The sequence below is a fragment of the Penicillium cataractarum genome, assembly GCF_028827025.1.
Source record: "Penicillium cataractarum strain IBT 29864 chromosome Unknown utg000002l, whole genome shotgun sequence".
NCBI lineage: Eukaryota > Fungi > Ascomycota > Eurotiomycetes > Eurotiales > Aspergillaceae > Penicillium > Penicillium cataractarum.
Genome location: NW_026622738.1, coordinates 5,753,755 through 5,767,513, shown reverse-complemented (window position 1 = coordinate 5,767,513; position 13,759 = coordinate 5,753,755). Strand labels below are relative to the sequence as shown.

At 51.1% G+C, this 13,759-nt stretch overlaps 4 protein-coding genes across 4 annotated transcripts; 2 read left to right on the top strand and 2 right to left on the bottom strand.

Moving 5' to 3' along the window:
- Positions 1 to 1,513: 1,513 nt before the first annotated feature.
- N7496_004111 (GATA-like domain-containing protein) lies at positions 1,514 to 2,892 on the top strand (the record flags this gene model as incomplete). The annotated part of the gene is made up of 3 exons (XM_056697042.1): positions 1,514 to 1,616; positions 1,669 to 1,850; positions 2,008 to 2,892. The coding sequence occupies 3 exons, from the start codon at positions 1,514 to 1,516 to the stop codon at positions 2,890 to 2,892; spliced, it is 1,170 nt and encodes a 389-aa protein (XP_056559254.1).
- Positions 2,893 to 3,438: 546 nt separating this feature from the next.
- Positions 3,439 to 4,236, bottom strand: N7496_004110 (MARVEL domain-containing protein; the record flags this gene model as incomplete). The annotated part of the gene is made up of 1 exon (XM_056697041.1): positions 3,439 to 4,236. One exon carries the CDS (start codon positions 4,234 to 4,236, stop codon positions 3,439 to 3,441), a length of 798 nt encoding a protein of 265 aa, XP_056559253.1.
- A 1,527-nt stretch (positions 4,237 to 5,763) lies between these two features.
- On the bottom strand, positions 5,764 to 7,674 carry N7496_004109 (uncharacterized protein; the record flags this gene model as incomplete). Its single annotated transcript, XM_056697040.1, has 3 exons — positions 5,764 to 6,662; positions 6,733 to 7,554; positions 7,659 to 7,674. The coding sequence occupies 3 exons, from the start codon at positions 7,672 to 7,674 to the stop codon at positions 5,764 to 5,766; spliced, it is 1,737 nt and encodes a 578-aa protein (XP_056559252.1).
- Positions 7,675 to 9,801: 2,127 nt separating this feature from the next.
- Positions 9,802 to 12,054, top strand: N7496_004108 (uncharacterized protein; the record flags this gene model as incomplete). Its single annotated transcript, XM_056697039.1, has 4 exons — positions 9,802 to 10,382; positions 10,672 to 10,956; positions 11,033 to 11,283; positions 11,348 to 12,054. 4 exons carry the CDS (start codon positions 9,802 to 9,804, stop codon positions 12,052 to 12,054), a joined length of 1,824 nt encoding a protein of 607 aa, XP_056559251.1.
- Between the last annotated feature and the right edge of the window lie 1,705 nt (positions 12,055 to 13,759).

Sequence of the window (13,759 nt, the reverse complement as noted above, 5' to 3'; positions counted from 1 at the left end):
CTTTCCAGTAATGTATTTACCATACAATATGATTTCCTCAGTGATGCCCTTAAGATCTCTAATAACTTTAGACCTCTGGACGTTGAGTTGGTTCATGACTATTTACGTTTGATTTCTCAAATAGCCCGAAACGGTCAATCAGCCTGGTTTCAAACCTTTCTGCCCCACTTTGGTCACAAAATCGTCAAACCAAAACCAGATGGTCGGGCAGATAGTAAAGGCAGGTTTAGGTAGTCCTAGGTCGCTAGCCGTTTGTCGTTAGTAAACGATATAGGCCCCGCAAAGTCTCATGCTAGGCATCTTCCCCACTACCTTTTCAGCAACCTAACTCATAACTACTCAGTTTTAAAGTCAATCATCTACGGTATCGTAGAAGGGTTAGCTCCGTGGGTTACATGACATCTACTGCCACAAAGTTCAATATTTCCGTAACAAGCGGCTTCCCAGGTTTCTCCAAACTTCAAACAATCATATTCTCATGCTGGAACTCCGCACGGTTAAGGGTCAATCGGCTTCCCTGTTTCAATTCCATGCTACACCACAACACCTTCGTTCATTTACAAGGGTAGACAGACTAGCATACCATATGTTGACAGACGTACTAAGGACAGGGCCAATAATATTTCAGGCAACTAACCGCATCGTTCGTGACTTGAAAACATGCTTCACATACGTCCAACGGTTCTATCTTAAGATATGAAATGACAGTGTACTTACATCCTTCGCCACGTTTCGGGCCGTCCCGAGTGAATGAAGCTGACAGGAACCTAACCCACTTTGTGCTCATATCTAATCGAACTAGAGCTTTCTTATTTCAATTATCGCAGAGGCTTGTTTCCAACGACCGCTGCCTTATCATCTAACTGCTGCGCCTATATTATAAGCATCCTCACTTGCCATTCGTCCTCGCAGCAACCATTTCTATGCCATATCGCAATCTACTGCTTTATATTCAATTACTTCGCAAGCCCTGGCAAAATTATATTCTTGCTAAAGTATTTTGTTCTCCCAAGCATTTCCACAGCCGCAATTCTACCGTTCAATAGGCGATTGAAGCCAGCCAAAGTAATTGCGGCCAGTCTCCGTCCTCATTGAAATTCGTGCTATCTCACCAAATCCATACCCTCTCTTTACCATACTCAGCCAACTGATTGATGTATACAGTCTAGTTGTTCTTGGCAGTGCTTGTAGTCGCAATGATGACTTTCCAGTTAGTATGGCGATTGCAATGCATACCACCTACCAGATATGTATGGAGGTCAATCCGGTGCAAAGCTTGTAGTGCTTGACCCGGCGGCACTCGCCTAAACGATTCGATTGCCCATACCTCGCCGGCGACCTAATTAGGCGTTGCCTAGTCGGCGATGCAAACGTCTACCTTCCTCAATCAAACGTCTTCTGATCGTGAGACTCGAGCCTGAATCTTTTTCTTCCTCGCACATACCTCTCCCACGACTGTTCCATCAAAAAAACCATCAAAACAGTCATACCAACACGTTTCTCGCCTCCAGACATGGATTCGAAGGTCCGGGAGGAGCTTGCTCGGCTTTCCATTGCCGAAATGATCGAAATGTTGGAGAACTCCAACATGGACATGATCCCCGGCCTTTGGAAAGGTATGTTCTGTCGTGGTCTGCCCCTCACGCACGTTGACTGATGAATTTATAGTGTACCACTATGCACTGCCGGCCACTGAGACCAACCAGCGGCTTGAAAACCTCTTCTGGAGAGTCTGGAGCAATCAGACTCTCCAGAACCGCGTCAACAAGGAGGTTTTGATGCGCCTGGTTTGGAGTATCGACACTCCCGCGGGCATCAGCCAGGATCCCGAGCTGATGGGATGGCAGCCAGTAAGTATCATTGTTAATGTCCCTGTTTATACCCCGATTTGTTACCTTTGTCCCTCTCTGAGCCTTTAATCCCGTTTCATTTCTCGCATCATACGTCCTCACATATGCATGAGTTCTACCTTTCATTGGATGATTATACTGATAGGTCATTGATTAGCCCATCTTTGAGCAACGGGCCTTCGAGGCTGATGTGAGAACGGACTGGGATTTGGCAGATGCGTTGTGGGAAGAAGAGATGTTCGCTGGCCAGAGCAGCCTGCACTCCCCCGAAGGTACTGAGCCAGAGGAGACCGAGTCCTCCGAGTCCTTTGAGGAGACAGACCTGCCTGGCTTCGCCAACGAACGAGGCATGATGGAGAGAAATGGGCGAGCTGCGGGTGCGCATAGGCAGGCGTTGATTCCCAATGCCTATGCCCGTTTCGCCCAGATACTTGCGGCGAAAATGGAGAAGAAGAAGCAGGCTAGGACTAGGGTTACTGCTATGGATGCTGCTTTGGCTACGTTCTCGGGGATCTTGCCTCTGAGTCTGCTTCGCGCTCAGAGCCCGGCGCCACTGCAGCATTCGACTGTGCAGTCAGTCATTTCCGACACCTGTGCCCGCTTTGTTGAGATGATGGCTGAGAAGACAGGAGACAAGAAAGTCGACGCTGGCGTCGAGTCTTCGTCTAGTCCCTCTCTCATTTCTTCTCACGTTTCCTCTTACCGTCCTTCTCCTCCGATTCCGTCTCCCAGTGCCTCTTTCATCCCCTCTCTTAATCTCTCCCCCGATCTCTCTTCCAGGGGTTCTTCAAGTCCCTCTGATAGTCCTTCTCCTGGCCGTTCCCCCTACCATCCTCCCAGTCGGTCTCTCAATTCTTCTCCCGATCCTTATCCCCCTCCTTCTCCCGCTTCTTCCGCCGACTTTTCTCTCAGGTCGTCTCGCAGCCCTTCTCCAGAATCCGCCAGTCCCTCAAATCCTCCAGCCACCCGTCCGCAATCTCCTGACAGTGACGAGGAGGGAGGTGTCTCTCTTGAGGGATACAACTCATCCGGTGATCCATAGATGCCGGATCCTGGAATCTAAAGAAGGCTCGACTCGATCTTTGAGAGCACTGTGTGTTCTAGGGTGGTGACTCCATTAACGATGCTCCTGGAAATATGACACAGTTTCCATTCCATGCGATGCACAGCAGCAAATACGTCTTTACAGAATGGCTCTGCCGATTACATAATTTTCTGGGTTTTTCGTTTTTTTTTTCGTTTTTTTGGCTTTTCGAACTCGTTGTGCTTAGGTTGGTCCCCTTTACAGGGTTGCACTATTTAGTGTCTTCTACTAGATGCACTACGAATACAATGAGATTGCGAAGCGATTATTGACCAAAGTAGTGTATGATTTTAAAACAAAATGAAGATAGTAAATCAAGTAGAATGCTCACGCTGATAAACGAAAAATTCAGCAAGAACTCCATACACCCGAACTCCATTGCCTTCACTATCGAAACAAATGATGCGAAATAGATCTTCCTCTTCTCCCCCTACTCTCTCTCTCAGTACAGCATCTGTAAGCTGTGAAAGCTCCTTCAGCAATTCTTAGAGTATTAAAACCAACTCAAATCTGCTCTGCCTTCTCAGCGTCAACCATCGCAGCACCCTCCGCCGCGCGTCGACTCTTCAACCACCGCAGCAACACCCAAGACGCGGTAACAACCCACATAACAAGATTAACCAGATCAATCCAAACAGCATGACGCATGCGATTAATCTTGGACGCATCACCCAGTCCAGAGTCCGAGCTCGAACTCGAACTAGAGCTCGTAGTCGTATCGGTATCCCTCTTCCCAGAATCATTCGACTCAGAAGGATAAACACCGATATACATCTTGCCAAAGATACCAAACAGCGTCAACCACAGGACACACAGGATAAACTCCCAGACAAACTGGGGCAACTTCAACTTCAGATTCGGCCGGTACGTAACACGGCGCATCAAGAATGGTAGAATCATATGCACCGCCGCGGTGCTAGTCGCCAAAAAGGCCGTTATCATGGCAAACACCCATTTCGCATTCCAGGTGTGTCCATCGTCGTGGTCGTGACGGACGTCTTTGCCGTATACGCCGATGACGGTCAATCCGAAGACGAATTGTAAGAAGCGCACGCCAGAGATGAACATGCCCATGACCTTGGCGCCCTTGCTAACGGGTTCGGCGGGGTTGCTTTGGTATTGGATGTCTGCGCCGGGACCGACGTTGGGAGGGTAGTTGGACATTTGGATGGGTGGTTCGGGGCCGTAGTTGTAGCCCGGTTGTTGGAATTGTTCGGCTTGCTTTGCTTGCTTTTTGGCGGCGTGGTGCTTTTTGGCTTTGGAGAGGCCGAATTTGACGAGGGGAACGACGAGAAAGGACATTGTTGCGGTGAATGATTGGTTGGATGAATGGAAATAGTTGAGAATAAAACTTCAAAAAGAAATGTATGGTCGTATCTCAAAGAAAGACTCGAGGCTTTTGTTCAAATGTTGGTGGAACTGCGCACGGCGCGATTATGTGTCGTCAAGACTGAGGTGTTGCGTGGTATATAAATGTATAAGAAACCGGAACGAATGCTGAGGCAGCAAAATGTGGATAGCCCAGGGGGAGCCTGGAGTTTAAATAAAGAATCGAAGAGTAGAGACGAGTCTTGGGCAAAGTAAATAGGCAGCGGTCATCAACCAGGATAGACCAAACAACCCACAAAGAAAGAAGGCTATGTGTAGCAGATCAAAGAGAATATCAAACAGAAGAAGTATCGACTCAAGTCTTGAATGAAATAAATGCGTAAGAAAGTATAAGAAATAAAAAAGGAAAGTCGTTGCTGATGCTGATGCTGGTCCTCGTTTCATCCTGGGTCGTCTTGACCACTTTATACACAATCCCCAACCTAGCACTCTAACAAAGCTCCCCACAATAAAGTTCCAATTGAATTCTTCAAAGAACAATGTTTCTATTTTCTGGCATACTTGAAACCAAAGCTCCCCCAGCCCGGGCGCTATTTAGGCACGTCAAGCAGATTTAGCTCGCGACTCCACCGTGTCGGTTACTCGTTCCTGCCCGCTCCTCCACAGGATATCGAGCTGCCAAAGAAAGATGAAACGCGGCTCTAGTAGGGCTAGACAGAAATAAACATGGCCTACTGTATTCCTAGTGGAGCTGACGAACCTGTCGCGGGAGCTGTGACAGGCATGGCGATTGGGAGACGTCTAGATGGATCGGCGCTAGGGTTTAGTTCGCGCGCGCCAACAAGAGGAGGATTGGGGTTTCAGCGATGAGGTGTGTCGTCAATTGAGAACCAATCAGATGAGCGGTGCTAATAATAAGATTCTCAATTGTTGCAGGATTAGATAATGTCCCTTTCCTTTCATTGATTGGGGGTTTTAGTGGGGTGGTCTAGAATCTAGAGCGCTAACTGGCTAAGAATAGCGGGGGATGCGGGAGACAAAGAATCAACTGCGACGACCAACAGTATGGCCTCAACTCTGGTTTCCAGCTTCAATACATCCCTCCTCTAGTCCCAATAATCACGTCAAGCGCTGTCAAAGTGTCTACGAAATGATCTTCGAAATCTGATCTAAGTCCCATTCATATTTCTGATATGCACATTGCCCGACACGGCGACTTCTGTCATTACAATTACAGAGAATGAAACCCTTGGTGAAAAGAAAAGGAAACCCTGCCCAATGAGATATCGCTCGCCAATCCAAAAATGCTTACTAGAGGGGGAGTTTCCAAGATGCACAGTCCACGCTGTCCGAAGGAGGTAGATCCAATCTGACGCAAACAGAAAAAGTTCTCAAGCAAAATGTGCACACGTACTTCAACAAAAGCCCAACATGTAAAAGCTCTGACTAGATCCAGGGAGACCCGGTTAAAGGTCATACCATGTCAGGCCGTGCCTGAGGTCAGGCTGGTCGACTGGCCCCAGCGTCTGCAGCGCCCTTGGCGGTTCCGGGTGCAAAGGCCTTGGGGGGATTGTTTCCCGGCGGCAGGGGAGGTTTGAGATCCGTGGGGGAGACAGGGTCGGGGCCTGGGATGGACCCCTGGTCGTCATCGTATTCATGGCCTATGTACTCGTCGTCCGGGAGGCCAGACCCGGCGGCAGAAGAATGGTCGACCGAGGCGCGATCATAGCCCTGTTGATATCCCTGGTGGGAGGCATTCTTCGCGTTCTTGGTCGCCTTCTTCGTCTTGCGGCCCTTCATCTTGGCCTTTTCGAGAAGTCGCTTCTTCTCGGCCAGCCGCTTGCGCTCCTTGCGGTCTTTGATCTCGTATTGACGGATGAGTGCCTCCGGCGGGTGGCCAAAGATACTCTCGTACTCGCAAAACTCGCAGATCCAAATGTCCTCCAGGCTAGGAGGATGGTGGATGTTGGTGTATTGCTGCTGAATCTTGCGCTGTCGCGCGGCCAGCGCGTAAACACTGCCAGGAGAGCGCTTCTTCTTGCGGCCCACGGATGCTTGGTCTCCCTGTGGAGGCGACGGTTGCGTGCCGGGTGGGAGCTGCTGATTCATCGGTGCGACCATGTTGGGGCTCGTCTGCGTTCCTTGCGTGGAGAATCCTCGGGGATTATGAGTTGTGGGGGCGAGAGGGGAAGTCGGGGAGCGGTATGGACCAGAGTATGAGTTTCGCTGCATGGCCATGCCTTTGGAAGAGTCGGACTCGCAGGTGAAGGTAAACTGAGTCTTGGTGGGGGTGGTGTTTTCTTGGTCCAGCAGGCTGACATTGCTGGGGCCGCGCGGAGGGGAAGAGAAGGTAGCCGCATTAGCGATGGCAGTCGAAATGATGCCTTGGTCGGAGTCACCTGCTGGTGGGTCAGTCCATCGAGAGCCTTCGAGAGAGAGAGAGAGAGAATATCTCATCAACAAACTTACCGGATGGTCCAGGGGAGGACATCAGACCGTCCCGCCGACTAGGCGTTCGAGTGGTGTTCATCCACGCATTCTGTGCGTTGGCAGACAACGGGTTTCGCCCGCTGTTGCTTCGTGTTGAGCTTCGTCCCATACGACCTCGACCAGAACCGGAGATCCCACTGCTCAAGGGTGAAGCGGGGTTACCGTTTCCATAATAAGTACCCGTTGACATGCCATCACTGGCCGCGGGAGGGGACGGAACCGAGTTGGCTAGACCCATGCTGGCAAACTCCGGGGAGAGAGCAGAGTGATGACCGCCCATGTTCCCCGGGGTGGGGATTTTCCGCTTTTTCTTATTGTTTGTGTTTTCAAACGCGTCGTACCCATCCGGTCCCGATGATTTCTGTGAGCCGTCCTGACCTTGCCCTTGATGTTGATTCTGACTCTGACTTTGTGCCTGACCAGCAAAGGCCGGCCGTTGAGGACTTGAACCCGGAGACATCGATCCTCGAAATCCTGCACTTCGCCGCACAACTACAGGTCCGTCTTCGTCTCCACTTTCCAGCTCCACGGCTGTCTCGAACCCGTGTGAGTCGGCCTCTGGGGTTAGTTCGTGTCTCTCCAAAGCTTTTTGCCGAGCGTACGCTTTCCCATGAGGGGCCACCTCTTCCGTGTCTCCAACGCCGTAAAAGATCTGCGAAGCTGGCGGCGTGGGAGGGTAGTGGATGGTGTCGGCCGCGTCAGTCGACAATCGAGAGCGCAAGGTGCGTCGAGGGAGAGGCCGAATCAGACGATCGGGATAGACGGGGGAAGGTGTGTCAGGGGCCGAGTTGAAGGTCCCGTCTACACAAAGTTGCCACGTCAGTAACCGAGTAACTAACAGACTACCTCGTTGACGAGGACAGGTTGACGTCCAAGGGGCCCGGCCCTCTTACGAGTAGACATACTCATAGTAGCAGTCATCCTGCAAGTTCTCCAACGCCCTCAAACCCACGTCGATACGTGTAGTATGAGTGCTTGCCCAACTCGATACGTGTCTTTCCTTGTTCCCCCTCCACCTTTGTTTCTCGTGAATGAGGCCAATCCTCAAGAGACTGGGAATGTCGGGGAACCGCCGATTCGGGAGAGCGACTGTGTTTCGGAAGAGGGGGAAAGTCAGCCGTTTGTCCATAGAGCCCGAAAAAAAGGAGACCTGAGGCGATAGTCCGGCCGAAAGAGCCAGATTCGAGGTATCTCGTCCAAAGTAGTCAAGGTTCTGCTCCGAACAAGCTATCTCGGTCGTCCAAAATCACGGAGGATATAGGATACGGGATATAGGGTATAGGATCTGGGGCCAACCCACAATGCTATAAATAAGCACGAACAGAACTCGAGACCGCGTTGTTAAGGCAGAACCAGATCCAAATCGGGTCTGCCAGCGGCTCTCTAGAGCTGAAGAGCTAAAGAACCGAGACGAAATCGAATGACGATGCGGAGGGGTTGAGTTGGGTGAAGCGAAAGACCAGCGAGTCACGGGAATTCGGAACGCAGGGCGCTAACCCGTTTAGGTCGGGCACCCAAGCGGGAGACTTTGCAGTCTCCAAGACTTAAACAAGTCTAACGTCCTCTCTTCACGATTGGTAGCCAGCGTATTACGCAGCAGACTGAAGAGAAACCCTCAGGGTCCAGATACAGGTACCGTTGAGGGAGTTGGGCTTCGATGACTGACCACGTTTAACAGGTGTTGACCCTTCCTGAGACTGACCCTCCCAACCAACCAGGGCTGCATCATTGCATAGCCTGCAACAGCCGGGACCCTAGCGGGGAACCCAGTCACGCAAAGAGAGGGGATCTCTCACGAAGCTATTTACTCACAATTTAATCCGATCTTCTACTCAATCCCTGCTAACTCCAGACTACAACTACCTCAACTGGAATTAATCCTACTCAACATGCACCTGCATTCCGCCCGCAAGCTACCAGCTCGTCCGTGCCTTGCGTGAGACGGCTTGGAGGTTGCAGAGCTCAAAGGAAGCCGGACCACAGCGCCACGATACCATCTGGGGGTCAATCCTCAGGATATAAAAACCAGTCCTTGTTGAACACACAATCCTTCAATGAGACCTGGACGCCTCGATGGGGCAAATGTGTCTCACTCGACCAAGTCAAGTACAATCCAGCGAGCGGCAAGACGAGCGCAACACCGCGAGGGAGAGCCGTCCTGGATGGACCATAGCAATCGGAAAATCCACCGAGTGTCCCGCAATTACACCGGATCGCAAGACGACAAAGATCGCAACGGTTGGCTGCCAAAAGGTTCATTGGCCAAATCCCCACTTCGGCCACAGGACAATCAGCCTCCCTCCTTGCGGCTCCACGCTCGAGTCTTGCATCTCGGACAAATGAATTTAGATCGTGGACGATCTAAATATCCCCACCACGCACTAATTATGAAGGTGAATCGTGGTGGTCGTCTTGCCGGTGCTCGAAGTGGTCAAAGAGGCAGAAGAGGAGGGCGTGCAGGCTTAGCGTCTTCTGAAAGGCGGGAAAGGGCGAGGGAAGAGATTCCTGCATGGACAAGAGCCCTGGTCAATTTAGACAGACTAGACAGAGTATTCCGAGATAAAGAAACCAAATTTCAAGGACAAGATCAACTCATCGATTAACTCCGTTCGTAAATTGTAGAGACCAGCGACACGAAAGGGCGGTAAAATGAGGCGCGTCGAGGAGAGTGGGGAAAGACGGCCGGATCTTTTGGAGTCAGTCCCATTCCGTCCTTCTCTTCTCTCCTCTGCAACCCCCGCCAATCTCGCCCTCCTCCTTGTACTATGTAGTCATCGGGCTCTTCTTCGAGCCCAGTGACGTCCTGCTTCAGATTCTATTGCGATTCCTACCATTGCCCTCCTCTCCTTCCACCCCCTCGAAGCTCTCAATCGCGCGTCCAGAGCTCCCTCGCAACCCAGTTCTGCTCGAAAGAAGAATCCCTCCCTCCCTCACGAACACCCTCGCCTACGCCTTCGCCCTCGAATCCTTTCCCTGCCCTCGAAAGAAAAACATAACCACTCGCTCCTATAACTGGACCAAATCCTTTCGGGGAACGACTGCGCCGCCATGTCACCTCGTCGCTCCTCACGGGCTCGCACCACCCAGCCCTCGCCGGCCCTCCTCCAACACTCCAACTCCTCCAGCTCCAACAACTCCCTCACTCGCGAGCGAAGTACCCGATCAAATCATAAAAACCCTTCCCCTCATGGCTCGTCCGGTCATCGCTCGCAGTCCATCGACGATACCGAGAATGGCTCGAGAGCAGATCTCCCACACACGCGCCAGCGCCAGCGCACCCGCGGTGACAATGACCTTCCTCGTGAAGAGGACGACGAGGATCCTGAAGAGGACGAGGAGGAGGAGGTCACTCGCTGTCTCTGTGGGCAGCAGGACTATCCTGGTTTGCCCCCCTCTCGTCGCGACGCCCTCGGTCGCGTTGGTGTGAAACCAGAGGAAGGCGTTCCGCCCACGGATTCATCTGATCTGCTGTCCGATGATATTGGGAGCATGTTCATTCAGTGTGATTCGTGCAAGGTATGGCAGCATGGTGGCTGTGTGGGAATTATGGACGAGGAAATGAGCCCCGACGAATATTTCTGCGAGGAGTGTCGAAAGGATTTACACAGAATCCGGGGTGAATCCAATGGGTAAGTTTGAGAGAAGAGTTCTTTGAGAAGCCCTGATGCAACGTTCACTTTACTCTTCCTTCACTTTCAAGTCGCTTGTCGAGCTGCTGGCAAGTCTGGTTCTGCTGGGGCTCAAGACCAGTGGCGACTCGAAACGAGCCTTTCGCTTCATTTTCAATGAAAGCCCTCTCCCACAGGACCAGCGCGTCTGGCAGCTAAACTTTTGGCTTCTCTCCCTTGCTTTTCATCTTGAATTCTCTTTTCCCTCGTTTGGTTCTTCTGAGCGCCGACAATGCTAACAACCCCACAGCCAGCGCTCCTCGACCTACCTTCCCGTCGCACCCGCATCATCACCTGCGCCCTCTTCCCGAGCCTCCTCGCGGGATACTTCCCGACGCTCTAGGGACCCTAAATCCCGAGGCAGTGAAGGCGCATCGAATCCGAAGCGGCGGTCGACTATGAATAGCCGGGACGCTGCCTACGATGAGGAAGAATTGATCCGACGAGCGATTGAAGAGAGCAAAGAAGATACGAAGAGCATTACCGATGAAGCGGCCCCGCGCTTGAACAAGCGAAGTCGAAGTGAAAGTGAATCGTACGTTTTCCTCCGATTATATCAAGGCCATTGTGACTTGAGTGCAGGCCGCTGACAGTCATAATTCCAGAAACAGACAAGGCTCCAAGCGCCCACGAACCACCTCTCCCTCGCCCACGGCTGCCTCAAAGCAGAGCCCGCCACCCTCCCAACCCCCATCCGATGACGAGACTAAGCCGAAGGTGACCAATGGTACTCGACGACAAAGAGCAGCTTCCCGAGGTCAGCGCGACAAGGAACCTACCAAAGAGCCTGAGGAGCCAGAGCCCGAAGTCCCGGAGACCGTCGTCCGCCGAAAAGAGCGATCTAACCGACGTAAAGGAGAAGGTGAGTGTTCATTCGGCTTGCAAACGAGAGGCTTTCGTTATAGTTGCTCATACTTGACTTACAGAATCAGAGAACGACATTGGGTCCCCAACCAAGGCTGCAGCACCAGCCCCTCCGCCCCCCGAGCCTGAGCCGGCCCAGGCAAGCCCAAATACTCCCACCCCTCAAGAGCCTACGCCTGCGCGGCCCTCGACGCGGAAATCCGGACGTCCCCCAGCTCGACGCGGCGGCCGAGTCGGACGCAACCAATATACCAAGGATCGAGACACGAACGGGAACGGCACCGAGTCCCCGCGTCGGGGTCAATCACACGACATTGGAAGTGATTCGCCTCGAGTCGGCTATATCAATGGCACACATATGAATGGCGGGGACACGGGGCGGCCTAGCAAGCCGCGGCACATGCACCCGCAGCGCACGACGATGAACGAGATGAAGCGGCGTGTCGCTGCCATCTTGGAGTTTATCTCGCGTATGCAGGTGGAGATGGCGGTCGCCAGTGAAAACTCGTCGACGCCAACGGGCAATGGTGACCGGGCACAAGGCCTGCTCTTGAAGAGCATGGTCGACCAGATTGACAGTGCCATGGCGTCCACCGTCAGTGACGGCGGCGAGTCTATGCCGGCATTGACAGATGGCGATGGCGATGCCCAATCGACGTCGGCCCATGACAAGGACTTTAAAGACCTGAGTAGTGTGGAGATGATGGACGTGCTCACGCGTCACCTGCTCAAGTGGCAGCAAGAGTATGGCAAGTTCGGGGAGCGATAGCGGTCCACGCGGCTGCTGTGTTACCTGTTACTTCTTACCTCCGAGCATGTGTGCTTCGCTGCTCATGTTCTATTCTGTCCGATGATCTCGCCCGTGCCTTCAAACCCCTATACGATACCCCCTCTCCTTGTTCTAACACGACCCTCTTCATTCTTCTTCCGTTCTCAACCCTCATCATCTGTCACATTTATTCTCACCACTCAGTCTTCTCACATCTTCACCTCGCTCCCTTTGCGTTGTACATTATAACCCACGTCTCTGTTGGTTTGCTTTACCTTGCTGGCGTCTGTCTGCGATTACGTCTACGTCTTCTCATATCCCTCATACCGGACCGGCGTCATGAATCGAATCATATGATAAGTTGATATCATACTGGAGAACGACAGCGAGAACTTCTCAATGGATGTGAGGCATGTGAATATGGAGCTTGGCTTAGTCCACGAAGTCAAACTTCATGATTTTGCCTTGCCATACCGTCCATCTTCTATTCCTATCCTGCGACAATTAGCTATTCTCCAGTTATTACCTTCTATCTCTTCTTGCTTTTCACATGTCCATCTTTACCCATGTTTTCGAAATCACTTCGATTTTTCCCGTCATGCTAATGCTTGCTTTTACTTGGACCTTTTTATGGAAATGGGACCGTTTCTTTTTTACCTCCCTTTTTGCTGGATTCGACGTGTATTTTTTTGGTGCTCGGGCGTGGTGGTGTTTTGGAAAATTGAGGTTGTTTTTGTTTCTATATATTGTTTATCATCTTGTTTAAGGCTGTAGTCTTTTTTTGCCTAGGTAGTGCGATTGAAATGTCACTGCGCTCTCTGTGTACTTCCAATTCCTGTATTGCCTCCTCTATATATCGATCTAACTATAGCTTACCTACCCCGAGTAAGAAGTATCCATGCCCGTTAATTAACACCTACCTATGTCCAAAATAACTCCATAGGTATAACCTTACCTAGTACGACCTATATATACATTGATACAATGCAAAATATTTAACTTAATTTTACCACAAAGGAAATCCTGGATCTGGTGGCACCAACCTTACATAAAAACATAGTGGGCCGATGGGATTGGGCTGCCATCGTTCCATGGATATATATTCTCCACATTCTCCTCATCTACCCCGACATTCCGATCAAACCCACGTTATTTAACCATGGCATGCCATTGGCGTTTAAATTAACCTCAATTGCAACGACGGATAATCTAAAATCATACTATACGAATTTAAACCATGATTAAAGGTGTATTTGGGGCCATTGACTTCCATGGATGTTGTGTTACTCGAAGACGGAGAGAACGCGCCTAGTAGTGAACAGACGTCATATTCTAGGTACCCGGCAGGTAATGGGGCTACCTTGAAAAGTAAGCAGGAGAAATACTGTAATATGCTACAAATGAGACATGGATGCAAAGTGGCAATTGTCTTGTATCACGACAGACAAGCTTGGGCACCGAGGCATACCGGATTGCCTCACCATGACCGAGGTCATGCCCAAGTCCTCCACTCGTCTCCACCAGACCTACATAACCAGCTCCACTACGTAACCAAACACTCTCAAAACAAAACAAAAACAAAATAAACATGACATCAAGTTTCAGGAGCAGCTTTACAGGTCCGACTTAATTGTATTGCGACAAGCTTCAGGTTAGAAACACGGAGAAATGGATACAAGAGCAGGAAGTAGTAGGATAGAAAAGA